The sequence below is a fragment of the Musca domestica genome, unplaced genomic scaffold (assembly GCF_030504385.1).
Source record: "Musca domestica strain aabys unplaced genomic scaffold, Musca_domestica.polishedcontigs.V.1.1 33, whole genome shotgun sequence".
In the NCBI taxonomy this organism is placed as follows: Eukaryota; Metazoa; Arthropoda; class Insecta; order Diptera; family Muscidae; genus Musca; species Musca domestica.
The window spans coordinates 2,659,648-2,684,471 of record NW_026712312.1 but is presented as its reverse complement, the minus strand read 5'-3'; the positions used below and the strand labels follow the sequence as shown (position 1 = coordinate 2,684,471).

General features: G+C 35.1%; 3 protein-coding genes across 3 annotated transcripts in view; all 3 read left to right on the top strand.

Moving 5' to 3' along the window:
* The window catches only part of LOC105262173 (M-phase inducer phosphatase), a 532,660-nt gene that overhangs the window by 442,896 nt on the left and 64,940 nt on the right, over positions 1-24,824 (top strand). The window lies entirely within an intron of this gene.
* Positions 816-1,172, top strand: LOC131803788 (myeloblastin-like). Its single transcript, XM_059125492.1, has one exon. It carries the CDS (start codon positions 855-857, stop codon positions 1,170-1,172), a length of 318 nt encoding a protein of 105 aa, XP_058981475.1. The 5' UTR covers positions 816-854.
* LOC101899379 (seminase-like) lies at positions 1,233-1,638 on the top strand. The gene has a single exon (XM_005188833.4). The coding sequence runs from the start codon at positions 1,233-1,235 to the stop codon at positions 1,617-1,619; it is 387 nt and encodes a 128-aa protein (XP_005188890.2). The 3' UTR covers positions 1,620-1,638.

Below are 24,824 nucleotides of genomic sequence, written 5' to 3'. Positions count from 1 at the left end.
CATACTTAAAACTTCACAATATTCTAGCCAACATATTAGGTATTGGTTGTAAATGTGATATGTCGGTCCTCTCCTTCCCATTTAATAGTCAGTCAGATTTAAAAGAAATATAGATCTTGTGTGAAGAAGAGATATGTATGTCCACTCTTTCTGCTACCTTGCCCACAAAAGGGAAGCTTCCTAATGCTCATATCCCAATGACAGATACTCTCTACTTTATTAATTCTTAGTAAGAATTAAACCTATAAAGGACTTATATTTTCTAGCAGTAAATTATACCTATACTTCTTGCATTTTCATACAGAAAAAATAATTAAAACATTTTCTTTTTATTTCAGGTAAGTGTTAACAATTAAAAATATTTCCATTATTATTTTTTATTGGTAAGTCCCTATAACATCCAATTGAAGTTTGTTTAGGTAACGTCACTAGCTAATCCTATAAATGACATGCAACTTCAACTGTTTATCTTGATTGGCAAATAAAAAACAATTTCTACGTATTTTCGATTATATTTGACCATCCCCAAAATTCACAAACATATTTTGCCATTTCCCACGCATTCGAGAGGTATGCGTGATAATTATAAATAATGATATCACCAAGTGCTGCGAACAATAGAATTTTACTTATTTGGACACTATTTATCCAGTATTTACTTTCCGATAATAATGCATAGCTAAGAGGTAGAAACAAAACAAATTTTGAATAAAGTTAAAATAACAGCTGTTCTATGCCAAAGTAATAATAAAAAACAAAAGAATTAACTTCTGAGACCCCTATGGGAACAGCATATAAATTGGCCAGAAATTTCATTAAACAGCATTCCAAACTTTCCTCAAGCTTCGAATACAATGAACTCTCCACTCTGGGTGACTTTGGGCCTTGTGGCCACACTCCTCTTCGCCGGCACCAGTGCCCATCCCGACGATACCCGCATTGTCGATGGCGATGTCATCCATATCAGTCAAGCTCCCTATATTGTTCAGCTGAGAATTGGCACTCAACCCTTCTGCGGTGGTACCTTGGTTCATCCTGAAATTGTGGTCACCGCTGCCCATTGTTTCGATTCCCTTACCCCCGAATTGATGGCTCATTTGAAGATTGTTGGCGGTGCCAATACCAGAACCGATGAAGGTGTTCAACGCCGTGTTGTGTCCATGATCAAATAGGGTACCTACAACAAACAAACCCTGAACACCGATGTTGCTGTGCTGAAACTGGAGAGTCCAATGGTGGGTAAATATATTAGGACTGTGCCATTGTGCTCTGCCCCACCAGAGCAGGGTGATTTGGTGCAAATTTCCGGCTGGGGTCACACCTCGTTCGAGGGTGTTGGTTCTCATGATTTGCTTACCATTCGTATTCCAACTGTCACCAGGGAGCAGTGTCAACGCTACTATGGCATCCCCATTACCAATTACATGTTCTGTGCCAATGGTGGCAGCAAGGACTCTTGCCAAGGCGATTCTGGCGGCCCAGCTATTCTGTTTGGAGAACTTTGCGGTATTGTATCCTTTGGTGCTGGTTGCGCCTCCGGTGCTCCTGGTGTCTATGCTGATGTCTATAATTTGCGCGAATTCATCAACAATGCCATGGATAGTTTGTTGAAGAAATAAGGAAGGAGTGAGGTGTTGAGATACACATTTGGATATTTACGAATAAAACGATTGATAACTGAAATACAACAAAAATTGTTTTATTATTTGAATAGAGGATAGGACCAAACCCCTCGCAATAATTGAAATTAGGGGGTATCCTTATATAAGGACTGTACCAAAACGTGGACATATATGGATAATTTTTTGGCAAGAACTCAAAAGGTCTACCTTTGACGAAATTAAACAAAAAAGCTTCATAAAGGGGTTCAGCTTTTATAAACCAAAATTGATGATATATTGGCATGGTAAATATTAAGTATACACCATTCTTTTTTCGGAAACTTATAATGAAATTTTATTTAGAATATTTCTTCCTTTGATACCCTCTCCAAAAAATGAAGTATAAAGGAAGATTTGGACTTGGAATTAAAAATTGTGGAATTAGGAGGAAAAAACACGTCAACACATAATTTTTACCTGTCATACATAAATTTCGAATGCAATTTTCTTAAAAACTGCTAAAGCTAGATATATAGTTTATTCCGAGACTTGCAGTGAAAATTTGTGTAGAATATTTCTCCTATTGACACTTTCGGTCTAAAACGAAATTTTATGCTACTTTCATACACCAACTTGAAAAAAATAACCTGGAAAACTCTATCAAAATATTAAAAAATTTTTTTGAGTATTTTTTTTAATTTTTTTTGTGCAATGTTGTTACATGTATTTTCTTGATAAATTACGTAAATATACAGGGTGAGATAAAAAAAAACTGTTTTAAAGTTTTTTTTTTAATTTTATTGAATGGAAGCACAAAATGTTGAAAACAGCATCAAATTTTGAATAAGTTTAGATTTGTTCGAATTGATCACCTTTGGCACGAATTATGGCATTCAATGAAACCGTCACATGCTGCCCGAATGTTGCTCTGTGGAATTTTGGCCTATTCCCGACGAAGCGCTTGCTTTAGGAAATCGACACTTTGGTATTTTTTAGTGCCAACCTTGCTTTCCAAAATAATCCAGACATACAATAGTCCAACGGATTGGTATCCGGAGATTTTGGTGGCCATTGTGCGCTGGAATTGAAGCTAGGAACCTCATTTTGTAACCAATCTTGGATGGCGCTTGCTGAGTCCTGTTGGAATGTCTAAGGTCTGCGGCCAAAATGTTTGCGTGCCCAATGCTTTAATACACACTCCAGAATATTTTGGAGATAATATTCGGCATTTATTCTAATGCCACTGTCGATTTAAACGAGCGGGGAGCGACCATCGGCTGTTATGGCGTCCCACAACATCACCATGGCCGGCGCTTGAGTTTTGGTGGCCAACCGAAGGTGTACATTTTCAGCTTACCTCTTTGGCAAGGAAACACCATCATTTTGTTTATTTACAAACTGGGCAGCGAATGTTTTCTCATCGGAGAAAACCAAATTCGGCAGTTCACCACTTTCGGCCAAGCGAAGCAACTCTTTAGCTCTTTTGAGTCTATTTTCTTTCTGTTGCGGTGTAAGTTCTTGCACTTTTTGGAATTTCAATGGATTTATACCCGGGCTCATTTTTCAATATTTCCCGAATGGAATATTGCGATATGTTCAGCTCACGAGCCATTTTTTGGCCACTGCGACGCGGGTTTCGATCAAGTCGCTTCGTTTCTTTTCGAACCATTTCTGCTGATGTTGCAATTTTCTTCTGTGCACTTCCTTGACGTCGGGCTACGCTACCAGTATCACGGTAACGAGCGATGGTACGAGATACAAAAGATTTATTCACATTTAAATGCTAGAGTGCTCTAACTATAGCCACTTGTGGTTTTCCAGCCAAATATGAAGAAATCAGACTATCACGCTTGAATTCCGTCATGAATAACTTTTATTCTGGATAATTCTCACCAAAATGCCTTTGTACGCTTGTAAACAATATAATGAGCTGTCACTGGAATAATTTTAACAGCTGGCGTACGAGTGGCTTAGAAATGACAGCAGTCTGAAGTTGGTTGCAGTTATTTCATCTCACCCTGTATTTTCTTGGCATATAATGGAACTATAGATTTTATTTCTTTGGCAACTTTTAGTAAAATTTGATATAGAATAATATTGTCTTTGACGTCATACATCTAAAGTTTAAGTACTTTTCAAATTTCAAGATTTCAGCTCTATTCCTTCACCCAATGCGCAGTTATGTATCACTTAGTACTTTTCGAACTATACATTTCCACAACCATTCTCATATCTCAACCCCAGATATCAACAGAGACTTCAATATTAAATTTTATGAGCCCTGCTCTATCCTATCGTCAAATACGCAATTTAGTACAATTTACCACTTTTCGAATAATTATAGTACACATTTCCGAAACCACCTCCATATCTTATGAACAGACGCCAATAGTGACTTCTATACCAAATTTGACGTTTTTGGTCCAAAACCATCTCAATATTAAATTTTAGGAGCCCAGCTCTATCCCTTCGTCAAATACCCAATTTAGTACCACTTATCACTTTTCGAATAATTATAGGACACATTTCCGAAACCACCTCCATATCTTATGAACAGACACTAATAGTGATTTCTGTACCAAATTTGACGTTTTCGGTCCTATCCTTTCACTCAATGCCAAATTTCGTATCATTTAGTAGTTTCCGTACAAATATTGGACTCATTTCCAAAGCACCACCAAATCTCAAACTCAGATACCATTAGTAATCTAAACATCAAATTTCAGAATTTTATCCTATCCCTTTACCCAATATCAAATAAAGTATCATAGTACATTACTTTTCGTACCACCATCAGGTCTCTGATGGTCAAATTTCCGTATTTCAGCTCTATTCCTTCACCCAAGACACCTACAATTTTAGTACAAATTTCTGAAACCACCTCCATATGTCCAGGAGCACTATCACTTCGCCCAATACCAAATTGTACCAATTATAGTACTATTTAGGTATTTTCATAAACTTGTGGTACACATTTTCAAAACCTCATCTTTATCATAAACCTACTCTCAACAGGGACCCCAATACAAATTTTCAAAATTCCAGTTTTATCCTTTCACCCTAAATGAGCTTGTTAAACAATTTGGACCATTTAGTACAGTTCGCATGTTTTGAACACATTTTTAAAGGACATCTTCATATATCAAACTTACTTTCCAACCACGATTATTATACCAATGTCAAGTTTTTAGCTCTATCCGTTCACATAATACCAAGTGGTACCATTTTGAAATTTCCGTAACCTTAAAGTTTGAGTTTCCAAAAACCCTTTGGTGTATTTATCCTGCACTCCATCAGTAACTCTCATTCTAAATTGCACACTTCTGGTCCATTCCGTTTGTCCGTTTTGTACTTTTCGTATCCTTTTAGTATGTATTTCCAAAAAAGTTCAACATTCTATTTCAGCTTTCTTGTCTGGGCGTTTATATAAAATAAACCCCTTTGTCAGCTCGCTTGAGGCTTAGAGCTTCTGATCAAGATAATCCTCGAATTGTTATTTGTAATATTGACGAAGAGACTGACCGGATTCTGGGGAATATTAATACGAATTTTTAAAAAAAGTTTTGATGATGGGTTCAGGTGCCCCTTCTATTTAGGTTCATTTGCGATTAGCTCTACTATTTTTAGCTCAACTTTTATAATTTTCTGGGTTTGTTCCGTAATTATTTTTATGTTAACACTAAAAAAAAAAAAAATTGGCGTCCCCTTTACGAAATGGTTTATCATAAAATTTTACTATAGGTTTCAACTCCAAAAAAATGTTAAAACCTCGAAAATAAATCTCACGATTTAGGGTTAACATCGCACGCCATCAGAGATTGCATAAACTACAAAAAATCATTTTAGGGAGATGACGTCACATACAACAATTTTCCTATTTCACTAAAGGTTGTCCAAAGAATATAAAAATATATATTTTTATATAAAACTGTGCACCACAAAAAATAATTACGGAACAAACCCAGAAAATTATAAAAGTTGAGCTAAAAATAGTAGAGCTAATCGCAAATGAACCTAAATAGAAGGGGCACCTGAACCCATCATCAAAACTTTTTTTAAAAATTCGTATTAATATTCGTATTAATCTGTTTCGAGGTTTTAACATTTTTTTGGAGTTGAAAATTTTATGATAAACCATTTCGTAAAGGGGACGCCATTTTTTTTTTTTTTTTTTTTTTGAGAAATATTAGAATTAGTAAGTTTAAAACCAAAAATAAAAAATGCTAATTTGGCTGGTCATGCAGTAACCTATACCATGGGTCAAATTTTAAAGCCCTTTATCGTCTGTGTACAGCTGTATTTTACCAATGACTTCACTAATATTGTTCTTTAAAGCTTCAATTGTCTCTGTATTGTCTATGTAACACTTATCTTTGCCGGCACCCCGCAAAAAATATTCCAACTCTGTAAAAGTTCGATATTTTGGTTACGCCAAAGTATATGCTCAATACATGGTTCCCCTTCCCCAGCATTCCTTGCAATCGAACTCAATGGGGAAATTGTCTCTGACTCTAGTTTAGGAGACACATTCTCCCAATTCGAATTGTGGGAGAGAGTTTATGCTCTCTTCTGCTCTTTCATCTAAAAGCCATATTCTCTCATTTCGAATGCAGAGAGGAGCTTTTCAATGCTTCAGTCGTCGTTGTTGGTCACGACCTTGTTCCGCTCATCTACAACTTCGCCTGTGTGGCATGTAGCGCTGTTGAAACCAAATGTTGTCAATGTCCACCTCTTAAATTTTTGTGAAAAAACATCCGTTCAACATGACCCGATAACGTAAAGGCCACTCCTTTCTCATGTTCGTAGAGAAATGGCCCTATGATTTCACTGGACCAAAGTCCGCACCAAACAATGACTACTTTTGAGGAGTTTCTGTGTCCCAAATGCGGAAATTTTTCTTGTTTACATATAGAGCGGATGGTGCTTCTCTTCCAAAATCTCTTGCAAATTTTCGCACACATTCTGCAACATTAGCATGATTTCTCAAGTAATGTCCAATGTTTCTCAGGGATTTTAAGACGTATACACAACCATATTCGTTCAGCGGAAGGATAAACATAATTATCCTACAAATCAGGCAAGAACTTAGTGTTACCTTTCATGATATAAGTACTAGTTGAAAAAAAAATTTTTTGCGGACGTTATGTTTAATTTTGTTTTTTTTTTTTTATCTTTTCAAAATTTCTTATGGCGGTGAAAAAATCTACTTTTTGATAATTTTAAGCTCACAAAATCGTCCATAAAACATTGTCCTTTTCATGGCGAATATTTTCCGAACTAAATCAAAAACTTCAAACAATTTTTCATAATCCTATTATGTGAACTGAACGTTTAGTAATAACTACCAAGACATCCTTAAAGTTCCCTTTCTATGACAATGACAGTGACATGAGACAAATGTCCTGTTCCAGGATACAATGCTTTTTAATATTTGTTACAGAAAAAAAGGATCATTATTTCGTCGAAAAAAAATTGGCTACAATTTGTCACAAGAAAATTTACATATTTTTCCTGAATAAAAACACCGGAAACTTAGGTGTTGCCGAATGCCATCTCGCCGTGGTTTGATGTAAAATCATGATATCCTGTCATAATAATAAATGTGATACCATAATTTTCCGCATGTAAAATGTAACACATTTTTGTAACAAAAAAAGCATGGAATTTTATGCAGGAAATGAAGGAAGGATGATGTCCTTTGAGGCGTTTTCATGTTTTTCCGTTTAATAAGATCACTTTATTATGATTAGCTTTGGAGGGATGGCTGTTTTGGAATGAGTGACCCAGTTTGGAATGGGAAAAACAAGTTTTTGCCTTCACATCATTTCGACAATAAATTTTCTTTTCGTTGTGCTTGCTTCATGGTTGCAGCGAACGAATTAGATAAGGTCACGAGATATTGCAACCAACCAAAAAAAAAAAGGAAAAATAAATTAAAGAAAAGAATGAATGACATAAAGAAACTGAAAGATATCATTAGAACAAGCGTAGTGGCGCCCAACGTGAGAAAAAAGGGTTGATCGTAACAGCATCCTTATTTGGGATGATATCGAATATACCACTAATTTTCAATTTCATGGAAAACGTTTGAAAGATGTCACCAAGGAGATAGGGGGTTGATATGGTCCATTGTCCTGGCAAAGCATTTTCGCAGGGCTTTTCTTTTCTTCAAAAAAAAAAGAAAGCTACGATCATTTGTCTTTGTCCAAAGGCTAATGAGTGGATATTTAACTCTTGGTTGAGCCGCTCGCCCGTTTATTTTCCCAAAATGGGTCAGGTCAGCCTTGGTCTTTCATGGTCTTATGCTAATTTTGTCTCATAAATCGCCTTACAATAGCCTCATATCTTTTGCAAGGCTATCCCCTAATCCTAATCAAGTATTTTCTTAGAAAAACAAAACCCCTCCCCTTTTCCTGGTGTTGTGGACATATGCGGACATTTTTATGCATCTTTAATGGGATTTCCCGGCAATTGTTTGTCCACAGCCTGTCTTGGGATGCTGCGTAATTTACAGTAAATACTTGACCCAATTTTAGATTTCTTTGTCTTGTGTTTTTTTTTCTCTACTCTTGCCGACCAAAAGATAAGCTTCGAAAAGAAAGGGGGTTAATTGTGGTGTTTATTTAGCATTTGGTCCAGTTTCATGACATGGAGGTAAATTTATGGCCTCCAAAACAAAAAGTATTCTAATTGCCCTAACCCTGCATTACAGCGTCTCCATTGAAGGAAGGTTTAAATTGTGAAATTTGAAATTAAAACTAATTTATGTTCCAAACAAATGTTACACTTTAAAGTGGATTTAATTTGAGGAAATCATGAGCCACAAGAGAGAAGGAGCACGCGCCACCGGAAAACCGGAAACATTATTGCTAGGCTGCATTTCATCTTTCGGCATTGGCTTAATGAATCTATTTTCGTGGGCTATTTTTAGGCGGCTGGCTCCCCCAATTTTCAAGAGGAGTTCCATTGAACCACCACCATCATCATCCTCCACATTGTTTAGAAGGTGGATACATGGAGGCGTCTCAGCTACATTCCTGCTCTGAGACATTAATTCTCCGTTTTCTTTATTTTTCCCTCTCCAATATCCCTCTCCCCCGACACGAATGAATGAATGTTGCTGCTCTGCTGCGCATGTGTGCAATCATTTGTCAACACAGTTGTTGTTCTTTGGCTTCTTCGAAAATGATTGTGTGGGCTGGGGCGGAATTTTGTTGAATGTTATTATTGTAAACTCCAAAGTTTTGTATACCAACCCAGCTCCTCTGAAGAATTTCTATTAAGCAAAGAAAAAGGGGCTTCTTGTGGGGGGGAGTTTGAAATAAAATGTTTGTGTGCTTATTTTTTGTTCGACTTCTCAGTTCTTCGTCTTCTTCTTCCATTGTAGCTTCACTCATTTCGAGTAGATAAAGTTATATTTATAATTTGATATAACACTGTTGTTTGCCCAAGCCGTGGAAGCATTTTTTCTCCCTATTAAGGGTGGAGGGGAGAGGTTCTAATTGTGGGGGTAAATTTAATTAACATACAACAAAGTTGCTGCCTCTTGTTGTGTCGGCTGCCTGCCATCTGCTTTATATTATATTTTTTTTTTGAGCAAACCATGCGCATGTGCAGCAGAAGTGCTCTCGAATTGGTGGCGTATTTTTATGTATTCCTTCGAAGCAAATAAAAAAGTTTATTGAACTTTTGTTTTGAAATTCTTAGAAAATAGTCCTTAAAAAATTCGGAAGGGAAGGTTTCGAAAGCCTATGAAATTGTGTCGTGTGAATATTTTTTCCAGGTTCTAATACTGACCTCTTGCATTAAGAAATGATGAAAATGAAAAAATACCGCTACCCTCACGTGGGGTCTACAGCAAAAGCTAAGCAATCGAAAGCACGAAAGCAATTGCAGAGAAAAACCCACAAAATGTTCATTAATCGTTCTAAAACCCCGCCATATCTGACACCTTCGGACCAAAAGTGATCCTCACCCAACATTTTGACTGACTTAACGATTCATTACAACCAAACGAAACAGCTGAAGCTACAAACTTGAAATTTTGGGTGAAGGTCACTTTTGATCCGAAAGTCTCAGATATGGCGGAGTTCTAGGAAATTTGTAGTAGAACGGTACGAAAAGTATTAACAGGTAATTTAGTACGAGGGTCACTAATGGTGTATATGATAGATGTAAGAAAATGTTATCGGAAGTTCGCATTATAAGTGTACGAAAAGTACTAAAAGGTGCTACATTTTGTACCATTACGTATCATGTGTACAGTTAGAGCTAAAATCTTGAAATTTGGAATATGAATCAAAGTTGAGGAGGAGTTAGGTCCATATAAGGAGTTATTTTTGGAAGTACGTGCATATGTATACGAAAAGTACTAAACGGTTTTAAATTTTGGATTCGAATTCGGTACAACGGATGGAACTGGAATCCTGAAATTCAGAAATATGGAATTAACATTAGTGGCGGAGTGTAGGATTGGGATATGGAGGTAGTCTTCGAAATGTGTACTTATGTGCGCGAAAATTACGAATTGGTACGATTTCGATTTTAGTGAAACGATGGATCTGGAATTCTCACATTTGAATATAAGACCACTATTGTTTCGCAAGACTGAGGTATCTAGCCAATTCTGGAAATTCGTGCTTATTTGTACTAAGTGGTACTAATTTTGGTACAATTTAAATTTTGGGAAAACCGGTAGAGTTGGAGTCCGGAAACTTGGAAATAAGATTTATATTGGACTGTATGATGTAGGCATAAAGGAAATTTTTACTTGTATGTACTAAATTTGGTATAATCTAGATTTAGGTAGCCAATTGAGCGGATATCCCGAAAATTACTCTGGGGGGTAGGATTGGGATATGTTGGTAAGATGTGAAATTTTTACTTATAAGTACTAAATTTGGTAAAATTTAGATTTGGGTGATTACAATTTGGTAAGATTACAGTTGGCGTGTAGGACCGGGGTATATATGAACTTGTGGATTTCGTACTTATTAGTACCCATAAGTACGAATTTCAATTTCATATTTACGAATACCCCGATCCTACACACCAACTGTAATCTTACCAAATTGTAATCATGGTATTATGGTACCAAATTTGGTACAATTTACATTTTGGGAGAACCGGTAGAGTTGGAGTCCGGAAACTTGGAAATAAGATTTCTGTTGGACTGTATGATGTAGGTAGTTATGGAAATTTGTACTTATGTATACTTAATGGTACCAAATTTGATACGATTTGGACTTGGGTGAACCAATAGAGCTGGTTCCTGAACATTGGAAAGAATATTAGTGTCGGAGTGTACGATTGGGATATGCAGGAGATTTTGGAAATTCGTACATATCAGTACCATATGGTACTAGATTTGGTACAATTAGTATTTAGTCGAACCAATAATGCTGAACTTTAGAATTGGGATTACTGTGGGAGTAGAGGATTGAGGTATGTTCTAAGCTTTGGAAATGTGTACTTATCTGTGCTATGTGTTACTAAATTTGGTACAATTTGTACTTAGGCGAACCGATAGGTATGGAATCCTGAAATTTAGTATTAGGGTTACTGTGGGAATGTAGGATTGGGGTATGTAGAAATTGGGGCAAACCGACATGGTACGATTTATTTTGGATTCTATTCTACGAAATGAAACCGTCACACGCTGCCCGAATGTTGCTCTGCTGTATTTTGGGCCATTACCGGCGAAGCGCTTGCTTGAGGTGATCGACACTTTGGTATTTTTAGTGCCAACCTTGCTTTTCAAAATACTCCAAGGATTTTCGGCCAAGTGAAGCAACTCTTTAGCTCTTTTGAGTCTATTTTCTTTCTGTTGTGGTGTAAGTTCTTGCACTTTTTGGAATTTCAATGGCTTTACCCCGAGCTCATTTTTGAATATTGGCTGAATTTTTCGACCATTGCGCGGAATAACTATTTTCTGGAAAATTCTCACCAAAGTGCTTTTGTACAATTGTAAACAATATAATGAGCTGTCACTGGAAAAATTTTAGCTGTCGGACGAGTAGCTTAGAAGTGACAGCAGTCTGAAGTTGGTTGCAGTTTTTTCATCTCACCCTGTATGTGTACTAAATTTGGAACAATTTGGGTTTAGGTGACCAGATGGAACTGGAATATTGAAATGTTAATATTGGAGTCAGTCTTAGAGTGTAGGTTTGAGATTTAAATGTTGTTTTGGGAAAAAAGTACGAAAAGTACCAAATGGTGTAAAGTTTGAAGCTGAGATCGATAGAAGGAGGTGTTTGTCAAAGTGGTCATTAAGTTTGAGAACTATACCAAATTGTACTAAATTTGGTACAATTTTAGGTGAATTGATAAAGGCGGAATGTTGAAATTTAGTATTGAAAGTGGTAGTTTTGTGTACTAAATGGTACTATATATGTCATAGTGTGGGTAAAGAATTGGAACAAACCATATGATATCATTGATGATATGATATCGTTTATATCTGTCCTAATACCGACCGACTCGTTCATTTTGCGTTATTTATACACTGTGTATTCAAATAACACATGCCTTTTTTTAAATAGAACTCTCAAATACTTCTCTATTTTTTTATGTAAAACTGTACATTCATTCCTCCAATTTCCTTGTAGTCCTGAATTTAGTGACGACACCTTGATCAAATAATACGAAAAAAATTACAATTAATGTCAAGGTAACAAGGAAATATAAACAAACTTTGTTCATAAACAGTATTCAAATGAAGCTACAACAACAACAAACAATTTCAAAAAACATTTGTCATATTTTGATACCCCCTTTCCTCCTTCCTTCCGATCCCTTAACCAATATAACAACAACAATCGCCCGAATTCCAAATTTCCAATAATTCAAAGGTGTTTATGTTTGGCATTTCTTTTTCGTGTTAATGACACATTGCCGTGTTCAAAATGTGAGGGCGTTAAACCCGTTACAAAGTCTAAAAATAGGTGAAAATATCTGTTCTACGTCATTCAGGGAATGCCAACGGCAACAACAACATGAATTCCAACAAAAAAAGTGGCGCATATGGTGGTGCCTGCCGCTGCTCCAAAACCTTACTATGAAGGGGTTGTTTTCTGCTTTGCCTTAGGGTGGCTGGCTGAGCCGCCAACGCATATGCAAACCCACCTTGAACCAAATAATTTTGGGTGTCCATACCCGTGGATGGTGGTGTGTGCCTGCGCGTCCTAATGAATGTGGAATCAATTCGAATCGAGTGCTTCGGAGTTGAGTTTTTGTTTAGAAGAAATAACACGCAAATCAACACACGGCTCTAAGGTTGTTGCACTTTAAATTGATTGCTTTACAAATGGGTTTAGGCGAAGTCACCCCTACTACTTCGCTCCTGCTTATAAATATTTATATTGCAACGAAATATGTTTGGCTCGTGCTATTGTGGGATCGATCAAAAAACCCGAGCCAGACCACAATAGCATACCACACACACACATACTCTCTCATATTAGAACTTACAAACAAGGTGCTGTTGTTGTGTGTAGGGGGATGAATAATGCCGCCCGCCTGACTGCTTTGTGAGTGAGTCTAGTAATAATTTTCGACATTTGTGAAATGTGAAAAGTGGCGCATGCGCAAAAGTCATTCATTCATTCGCTCACCAATGTGTCTGCTGTTGTTATGAATTTGACATGGCCTCTTTTATGGCGGCCATAGAAACTAGTCCTTTTCATAGTTTCGATTACAGGACATATGGAAAAACCGTTAGAATTGTTAAAATTCCATTTTCCAAACGCAACTGAACGAATGACTCAGCACTCCCCCCCACAAACCAATTATGCGTTAAGGGTGAATCAGTTTAAGTTTAGATACAAACATACGATTTGATTGCCTGTCTGTCCGTCTGGCACAACTGCGCCAACTCGTATTTCTTAAATGGTTGTTGATGGGCTCCAGCCGTTAGGGGTTCGTGCCGAAGTTGCATTGAAAAAATACGTTACAGAATATTTATTTATTAATGCAAAAATTGGGGACAAGGTTAATAATGTAGGGGGGCTACGCGTACACGATGCTTGGGGACTATAAAATTAAAAGTGTTGAGAAGAACACTGGGCTACAGAGCTGGAAAATGTTGTTTTCTAAAGAAAATATTACTATCGATAATATTTTCTATGGAAAATAATGTTATCGACAATATTTTAAATAGAAAATAATATTATCGATAACATTTTCTATAGAAAATATTACTATCGATAAATTTTTCTAAAGAAAATATTACTATGGATAATATTTTCTAAAGAAAAAATTGTTATCGACAATATTTTCTAAAGAAAAAATTAGTATCGATAATATTTTCTAAAGAAAATATTATTATCGACAATATTTTGTGTGGAAAATATTGTTATCGACAATATTTTGTATGGAAAATATTGTTATCGACAATATTTTCTAAAGAAAATATTATTATCGATAATATTTTCTAAAGAAAATATTACTATCGATTATATAAAATATTGTTATCGACAATATTTTCTATATGAAAATATTGTTATCGACAATATTTTCTAAAGAAAATATTGTTATCGACAATATTTTCTAAAGAAAATACTGTTATCGACAATATTTTCTAAAGAAAATATTGTTATCGACAATATTTTGAAAAGAAAATATTGTTATCTGCAATATATTCTATGAAAAATAATGTTATCGTCAACATTTTCTCAAAAAAATATTGTTATCGACAATATTTTCTATGGATAATATTGTTATCGACAATATTTTCTATGGAAAATATTGTTATCGACAATATTTTCTGTGGAAAATATTGTTATCGACAATATTTTCTATGGAAAATATTGTTATCGACAATATTTTCTATGGAAAATATTGTTATCGACAATATTTTCTTTGGAAAAAATTGTTACTATATAAAAATATTGTTATCGACGATATTTTCCATATGAAAATATTGTTATCGACAATATTTTATATATTAAAATATTGTTATCGACAATACTCTATATTGTTGTCGACAATATTTTCTAAAGAAAATATTGTTATCGACAATATTTTCTAAAGAAAATGTTGTTATCGACAATATTTTCTAAAGAAAATGTTGTTATCGACAATATTTTCTAAAGAAATTATTGTTATCGACAATATTTTCTAAAGAAAATATTATTATCGACATTATTTTCCATGGAAAATATTATTATCGACATTATTTTCTATATGAAAATATTGTTATCGACAATATTTTCTATATGAAAATATTGTTATCGACAATATTTTCTATATGAAACTATTGTTATCGACAATATTTTCTATATGAAACTATTGTTATCGACAATATTTTCTATATGAAACTATTGTTATCGACAATATTTTCTATATGAAACTATTGTTATCGACAATATTTTCTATATGAAACTATTGTTATCGACAATATTTTCTATATGAAAATATTGTTATCGACAATATTTTCTATATGAAAATATTGTTATCGACATTATTTTCTATGGAAAATATTGTTATCGACAATATTTTCTATGGAAAATAATATTTTCGATAATAATATTTTCTACATGAAAATATTATTATCGAAAATATTTTCTGTGGGGAATATAGTTCGTTCTAGAGAAAATATTTGTATCAACTATATTTTCTATGGAAAATATGGTTATCGATAATATTTTCTATAGAAAATATTGTTATCGTTAATATTTTCTGTGACAAAAATATTGTTTTTGACAATATTTTCTATGAAAGATATTGTTATCTCTATGATTTTCCTTGGAAAATATTGTTATCGATTGTTATTCTTTAGAAAATATTGTCGATAACAATATTTTCTTTACGTTATCTTTAGAATATATTGTTATCGACAATATTTTCTGTGGAAAATATTGTAATCGATAATATTTATATATAAAAATATTGTTATTAACAATATTTTCATTGAAAATATTGTTATCGACAATATTTTCTATATGAAAATATTGTTATCGACAATAAAAATGTCCCAAATTCGCAGACTAGTGTATTTCCCTAGTACACACATAATAACTTATGTCCCCATCTCCAATCTCCTAAAAATAGGGACAGTCGGCTATGTGACATGGCGTCATTGAACCCCCCGTCATTCAGTGTCGCACAGCTAAAACACCACTCAGCCATACATCCAGCCTGCCAGCATAATAAGAGCAAATATTCTATCTAGAATTCAAAAATTCATAAAGTATCAAAAATCAACTCCTTCATTTTAGTTGTTGTCGTTTTTGTTGTTGGTGAAATTGTTTTGACTACAGATATATTTTTTGGCGACGGCCACAGTCTTTTATTCTGGCGCTGCCATAGCCTCTCTTGAAAACGAAAGAAACACTCACACTCGCTAAACAAAATTCCTCAAGAGTGGATTTGTAGTTTTTTTTTCAAAACTTAGATTGAATTTGAGAGTATTAAAAATGTATAAATTTACGTATCTAAGCGACATCCGTTTCTTCTTAAAATTCCATAAAAACGTGTCGCTTTTCATTCATCATAATTCTGTTGTGGCGGAAAGAATGAAATATGGCTGGAGATTGGAAGTCAGTGAGTGAGTGAGTGAGTGGAGCTACATTGTTGAAGGCTAAATTCTGTCAAATATGAATGGGGGAAATACAGACGTCAATGGTTGTTGTTGTTTTTTAAGTGTGTCTGTGTTAGTATGCAAAAGAGTTTAGTGCTCCGAAATGTTTTGTGGTTTCTTAACCGTCAGAGGAAATCATAATCATGTTTTTCAAAAGCAATTTCAAACAGCTCATAAATTTGGAGGCATGAACATAAATATTTTTGTTGGTGTTTTTATATTTTTTTTTAATTAATGCACTTGCAAGGATTATCGAATCGAGTGCTGGATTATATTCTTCATATCCATATCTGAATGAAGCCCACTAATTTTAAAATTGTGAAAAGTGTTCTAGAAAATAACGCATATTTATTCCGGGTCTAATATTATTGGAAATATTGTAACCTTTTTTAGAAAAATATTTAAGATGTCAGATTCCGACAGATGTAGGCCCTCAGCCAATATTCGATTTTTTAAATATATTTTTATTTTAATATCCCATGTTCACAGCAGATATTGTGTTAGTGGAAATAATGGGATGTGTGAAATATGAAGAGAACCAAATGTTTTTTTCGGACTTTATAATCGTTTTGGTTATTCGAAACTTTGACCCTTTGTGGGGGAGGTACCAGATGGAATTGTCCGATCTCTACTATCTTTATAACAGATCTTGTGCTGATGGAAATATTTAGATGTGCCATGTCCAAATAGATTCGGATGTTAATTTCGCATTTTAAGAACTTCATGGATATTCAAAATTGTCACCCTTTGTGGGGGACCTTAGGTTAATAAATATATTTTGATGTGGGTAATTTGAAGACAATCGGACTCTTATTTCTCATTTAATAAGAGTTATAATTAATCAAAATTTTGACACTTTGTGGGGGCGGTACTTGATGGAGTGAAGCGATATTGTCCATTTTTCCACTTGACCTAACACTGATGCAAATATGAGGATTTGCAAAGCTGGAGCACATTAGGATTATAGTTTCTTTTTGTGGGCAGTTAAATATACAGGGTGATAAAAAAACAATTGAAACAAAGTCAAACGCCATAACTGTTACATATTTTTTACTTTTATTGAATGAAAGCAAAATATGTCGGAAATAGCATCATATTTTAGAATAAGTTTAGACTTGTTCGAATTTGTCACCTTTGGCACGAATTATGGCCGTCACACGCTGCCCGAATGTTGCTCTGCGGTATTTTGGTCCATTTCCGGTGAAGAGCTTGCCTGAGGTGATCGACACTTTGGCATTTTTTAGTGCCAACCTTGCTTTCCAAAACTCCAGACACAATAGTTCAACGGATTGGTATCCGGACATTTTGGTGGCCATTGTGCGATGGAAATTAAGCGAGGAATCACATTTTGTAACCGTTTTTGGGTGGCAAGTACTGAATGTGATGGTGCTGAGTCCTGTTGGAATGTTCAAGGTCTGCGGCCAAAATGTTTGCCTGTCCAAGGCTATAATAACCCTCCCAAATATTTTCGCGATAATATTCCGCATTTATTCTGATATCTTGGTCGATTAATATGAGCGAAGAGCGACCATCGGTTGTTATGGCGGCCCACACCATCCCCATGGCTGGCGCTTGAGTTCTGGTGGCCAACGGAAGGTGCACATTTTCAGCTGACCTCTTTGGCAAGTAAACACGACAATTTTGTTTGTTTACAAACTGCTGGACAACGAATGTTTTCTCATCGGAGAAAACCAAATACGGCACTTTCGGCCAAGCGACTCTTTGGCTCTTTTGAGTCACTTTTCTTTCTATTGCGGTGTAAGTTCTTTCACTTTTTGGACTTTCAATAGCTTTACCCCGAGCTCATTTTTCAATATTTGCCGAATGGAATATTGCGATATGTTCAGCTTACGAGCCATTTTCGGCCACTGCAACGCGGGTGAAACCGCTTCTTTACTTTTCGAACCATTTCTACTGATGTTGCTGTTTTCTTCCGTCCACTTCCTTGAAACCGCTTCTTTACTTTTCGAACCATTTCTGCTGATGTTGCTGTTTTCTTCCGTCCACTTCCTTGACGTCGGGCTACGCTACCAGTATCACGGTAACGTTCGATGTTACTAGACACAAAAGAATTATTCACATTTAAATGCTGGAGTGCTCTAACGATAGTCACTTGTGGTTTTCCAGCCAAATGGAAAGAAATCACACTATCACGCCTGAATTCCATCACGAATAACTTTTTTTCTGGAAAATTCTTACCAAAATGCATTTGTAGGCTTGTAAACAATATAATGAGCCGTCACTGGAATAATTTTAACAGCTGTCGGACGAGTGGCTCAGAAATGACATCCGTCTGAAGTTGGTTGCAGTTTTTTCATCTCACCCTGTATAAAGTAGAAGGCCTGGGTTTTTAGTTAAAACTAAGTCTAATAAAAGTATATATCTCCTTATTATTCCATCGTACGTACAATTATTTTATTTCAATGAAATTTCATTTCTTGTACTTACCCATGCCATCCCAACTTCATAATCTTAAAATGCCCTCAAGAGGAGGAGTTTTGTATTACCCCTTTTTTTGTTCCATAATCCAATTGATATTCAATCTTTCAAGTGGATTAAATACAACAACATATGTTTTCCGTTAAAAAGCGACAGATTGAAGACTGAACAACGAGACGACATATAACGGTTCTTGAATATGCTCTTATAAATCATCTGTTGATGTTGTGTCATTTTTACAGAAAATCCAAGAAATCGAAGGAAGCTCATAGCCTAGAGGGGGGTATTAGGTGTGTTCCTTAATATGAATATCAAGCAGAAATATTATACCAATTATAGTTCAGAAATTCAAAACCTTATATTCACAATATTTAACAATCATTGCATTCCCTAAATTCTGGGTTTCAAAGCTAGAAGATAGAATTAAATAGTGAGATTATAATAGTGACCTAAGATTGTTGTTCTCGCTAAGTAAAGAAGATATTGTGTTTAAATGTTTTTTTTGTTTAATTTGTTATTCAAATATCACTTATCCTGCGTGAACACAGCTAATATTTTTTATAAACAGAAACACTTGATCCCTTCTGAATCAACGAACCCTTTTTGTTGAGTTATTCCAAGAACTGCACTTGCCTCGTTCATCATGTTTCTGTTTAATTGATTTCAAACATTTTATGATTGCTGTCAAACTAATGAATTTAAATCTAAGATTTGTTAGAAAAGCAACTAATTTAGATTTCGTTTATTAGATGGGGGAATGCTGTTATATGATATTTTTAAAATGAAATTTTTGAGAAATTCTAATTCTTGTTTTGTTTTTGGTATATAGAAATGCAATATCAAACGACTCCAACAAATGATAAATGTCTCAAGAAAAAACACTTGAATTCCTGGGTGGAAAATCTAGTCATTTCTAAATGCTCTAAATGATGAACTAAAATCAGAAACATACTTACGAATTATAATCCGTAGAATGTAAATTTGAATGGATTGATACGGCCAAAACGTGACTCATCGAAACAACTGTCTTAGACCCAGGGTCACTTTAGACCAAATCCATTTCAGGACATTTGAAATCGATCTAGCCATTTCCGTCCGTCCGTCTGGCTAGTGCGCAAAATAACTCAAAGGAAGTATTCGATTCAGTTCAAACATGGTACATCGTAATATTATTATCCAACTTAAATCGAGTTCAGAGATAGGCGATATTGGCTTTGATACCTTCCCCTAGAAATGTTCAAAAAAAAAATATTTTACTGCACAAAAAGAAAAAGGATAACCTGAATTTGCTCGAACTTTGCGAATCCTAATATTTGCATCAGTGCAAAGTCAGGTGCGAAAATGGACAATATCGGTTAACTCCGATATTACAATTTTGCACCAACTATGCAAATCCTAATATTTCCATCAGTGCTAGGTCAGAAAATGGAAAATATCGGTCCCCTCCATCGAGTACCTTCCCCACAAAGGGTCAAAATTTTTAATAATTATAACTCTTATAAAATGTGATGTAAGAGCCTGATTGTGTTCAAATTTCACACATCCCAATATTTTTATTAAACAAAGGTCTGGCCTTCTGCTACCTCTCCCAGGAAAGTTCAAAATTTAAAAAAAAAATATTTTTTTGCACAGAAAGAGAAACGGTGATTCGATTTTGCTACAACTTTGCAAGTATAAATATTTGTGTTAGTGCTAGGTCAGGTGCGAAAATGGACAATATCTTTCAACTCCTTCTGGTGCATCCCCCACAAAGGGTCAAAGTTTTGAATAAACAAAACGATTATATAATCCGAAATAAGCATCTGGCTTTCTTCATATTTCACACATCCTATTATTCTTACTAACATAAGATCTGCTGTAAAGATGGGATATATCGGTGCACTCCTTCTGGTACCTCCCCCACAAAAGGTCATTATTTTATATACCCATGGAGCTAATAAAACGCGAAAGTTGCATCCGATCCCATTCATCCTTGGTACATCTCAATATTTCTATCAACATAAAATCTTTTGTAAAGATGGTAGGTATCGGTCAAGTACCTCCCCAGCAAATGGTTAAAGTTTTGAATAATAAAACCGATAATAAAATACAAAATAAGCATCCGGTTCTCTTTATATTACACACATCACAATATTGTTACTAACACAAGATCTGCTGTGAAGATGGGATATATCGGTCCACTAATAGTACCAAAATTTTGAATATTCATGAAGCTCATAGAACACAAAATTACATCCGATTCCATTCAGACTTGGCACTCAATATTTCTATCTGTCATATTGATGGTAGAGATCAGACTATTCCTACTGGTACCTCCCCCACATAGGGTCAAAGTTTTGAATAAACAAAACGATTATAAAATCCGAAATTAGCATCTGATTTTCTTCATATTTCACAAATCCATTATTTCTACAAACACAAGATCTGTCGTGAAGATGGGATATATCGGCCCACTCCTTCTGGTACCTACCCCACAAACGGTCAAATTTTTGAATAACTATACCTTTTATAAAATGGAATGTAAAAGTCCGATTGTCTTCAAATTACACACATGACTACAAGGTTGTGAAGAACCAAAACGATCATAAAATCCGAAATAAGCATCCGGTTCTCTTCATATTTCACAAGTCCCATTATTTCCACTAACACATGACCTTGTGTAAAGATGGAATATTTCGGTTCACTCTTGTTGGTACCTCATCCACACCGAAACGAAATAAGCACCCGGTTCTCTTCATATTTCACACATCCCATTATTTCTACTGACACAAGATCTGTTGTGAAGATGGGATGTATCGGGCCACTCCATCGGGTACCTCCCTCACAAATGGTCTACATTTTGAATAACTATAACTCATAAAATGGGATGTAAGAGTCCGATTGTCTTCCAATTACACACATCACTTTATTAACACAAGGTAGGGTGTAAAATATTGCCTATATCGTGTACTCCTTTCTTTACCTCCCCCACAAAGGGTCAAAATTTTGAATATTCATGAAGTTCATAAAATGCGAAAGTAACATCCGATTCCATTCAGACTTGGAAATATCTACCAACTACTTCTGGTACCTCACCCACAAAAGGTGACCCTTTAAATAATCGAACAAAGCTGAGGGTATAAGTCTGTCGGCAATACCGACTGACACTTTTTAACATGTTTTTTTTTTTTTTTTTTTTGTGGAGGGTGTTCAAAGTTCTTCTCGACTGAACTTACATTTTTATACCCTCCACCATACTATGGAGGGTATATTAACTTTGTCATTCCGTTTGTAATTCCTCGAAATACTCATGTCAGAGTATATATATTTTTGATCAGCGTAAAATTCTAAGTCGATTTAGCGATGTCCGTCTGTCTGTCTGCCTGTTGTAATCACGCTATCTTTCGAATTAATTGAGATAGATGGCTACAATTTTGCACAGATGTTTATTTTTCCAGTAGGTAGGTTAAGTTCGTAAATGGGCCACGTAGGTCCACGTTTTTATATACCCCCCATATAACGGTACCTCCCAATATTCGGTATTTTGATGATTTTAGCAACATTATTCACCAGATTTGTTTCAAATTACGTATTTAGAGTTCGTTATGGGAACAACAGTCTGTAACAGAAATTGTCTATGCAGGTCCAAGTCTTCGTATAGGCCCCATATATCAGTACCTCTCTATAATCGGTATTTTGACGATTTGAGGTACAATACCCTCCGAAATTGTTTGAGATGTGGTTTTTAATGTTCGTAATGGATGCTACAGCATGTGACAGAAAATTGTCTATGCAGGTCCAGGTCTTTGCACAGCTCCGATATACAATGGTTCCTCCTATATACGATATTTTGATGATTTTTGCTACATTATTCACCGTTTTTTTTTTCAAGTTTCGAATTTGAATATGGTAATGGCTTGTGTCATACAATGCCTATGTAGGTGCACGTTGTACATGCCCTAATATAACGGCTATATTCGGTATTTTTAAAATGTTTACAGAATTTTTGACGAATGTTATCTTTTTCGAAAATTTTCAAATTCGGTCTAAATGGTGGAGGGTATTCAAAGTTCGGCCCGGCCGCATTTTTACTTTTTTTTTTTTTTTGAAAATCTTTAAAATTTTCTTTAAAAGTTTTCGGAAAAATAATTACAGAAAACTTTTACTGTAAGTCTGGTCAACTTCAGTCGGATTGATATACATATAGCTCTGAGCCGAATATACACATCCCTAAAATTTTACCAGTATTTGGTCTTGCATGAGGTTAGGAAAGGCGTTATATTTATGTTCGCTCTGTCCGGTACTGCCGCCGCAAAGGGTGAGATTAATTATCTGTTGGCAAACTGGCTGATAAGTTCCAAGTTGTTTGGAAATAGATTAATGTTATGTTTTTTAATTTTTATTTTGGATGTATTGAAAATCTTCCTGAATCCGAGGAGCTACCACAGGCCACAGAACAAATTTTTCGCCAGTATTATTTTCATTACAAAATATATTTTTTTCTCACTTTTGTCTCAAAATATTTCTAAAAAATTGCTGAACGTAGTAAATTTTACTTTTCCCCCAAACAACTTCCGAAAAATATTTTCAAACTGTCATAAAATATTCACATCTTTCAATTTCCTCAAAATTCTGCTTGTCACATAAATTTAGAATTAGAAAAAAATCAAAGGAATGTAAATTGTAACACAAGAGGAAACAGGAGGCAATAAATGTTATCACCTCGCCTCACCTCTCACATCTCGTAACCGGTGAAAGAGTTATAAAAATGCCGGTTGTCGGCTATCATTGAAATGGGCCGAACAAATGGATGGGTGAGTGAGGATGAGTATGACAATACAATTCTCAAAAGGTGAGAAGACATTAATTATTTTGCATATTCTCTGTGTCTGGGGATTGACGATGATTCGATACCAATGCGGCTGGCGGACTGACTGCATGCACTTCAATGCCGCACCCAAAGAAAGCAAAAAAAAAATCAGAAAACAAAACATTTGAATATCACAACCCGTGAATTCCGAAAAAGAATCAGTGAGGGAAAATTGTAATTCCATTAAGAACACGTTGAGCGGTCGTTGTTGTTTTTTTTTTTTCTCTTCCGTTGCAGCATCTTCAGTAACGATCTTCACACTTACCCTGCTGTGAGTGATGGCTGGCTCACTCGCTCGACTTTCTTTACATTACGAAAATTTTCGTAGCCTTTGATGTGCTTGTGCTTGAAAAAAAAAAAACAAACATTTTCCTTATTTTCATGTTGCTTGTAATTCTTCTTCGTCGTCGTCGTTTTTTTTTCTGGGTGCTGAGTATGTTATTGCAGGGTGCGCGCGCAGTCGTAGCCATCGAAAAAAAATCACTGCTGGAAAGAAAAAAAAGTCTTGTAAAAAAAAAATCTATGCGTGTGAAGATCTGGGATGATGAGGGTTTTATTTAAATTTCTGCATCTTGATTTTTTTTCGTCTTCTTATTTTTCTATGGGAGACGACCAGGGGATTCATCATCATAACGTTGATGTAATGCATTCGAAATGAAGCTGAGGTGTCAAAAAAGGGATGTTAGCCGAGGTTGTCCTAGTAGCGCCAACAGTTAAAGGCAAATGAAAAATGAAGAAAAAACATTATTAACGTAATTTTATTTTTTGGCATATAAAGAATCGGATATGAAACATGTAATTTCTTCCTGTTGGGTGGAGATTTTACGAGGACAGAACTTTAAAAGTCGTCAATTTTTTCCCTACATTAAAAAATACATTGTGAAACATATAAAAATAATTTCAAGAAGAAATCATTGGAGTATGGAAGTCTAACAAGTAAAACATCAGCTAAGTTCGGCCCGAAATTTTAATACCCACCACCATTTTGTAGGAGCTTGCAAAATATCAAAAAAAATACGTAGAAAAATACTTCTCAAATGAAACTCCTCATGTCAGGTCTATACGAAGACATTTTCCTTCATAAGTAATTTGTTGTCACAGGCTGTAGTAACGAGTCCGCACTTTGAATACGAAATTTGAAAGAATAATGTTGATAAAATTATCAAAATAGCGAATATTGGGGGTTGTCGTCATATGTGGGCTATACGAATACGTGGTCCTGCATAAAATAAAAGAATTGAAAATTGTAACCTTTTGTGGGTGAGATACTAGAAGGGGTTCGCAAATATATATCATCTTCACAGCAGATCATGTATTAGCAAAAATATTTGTCTGTGTGAAATTTGAAGAAAGTTGG

Coding starts and splice junctions, on each gene's coding strand:
- LOC131803788 (XM_059125492.1), top strand. CDS start 855: ATGAACTCTCCACTCTGGGTGACTTTGGGCCTTGTGGCCACACTCCTC.
- LOC101899379 (XM_005188833.4), top strand. CDS start 1,233: ATGGTGGGTAAATATATTAGGACTGTGCCATTGTGCTCTGCCCCACCA.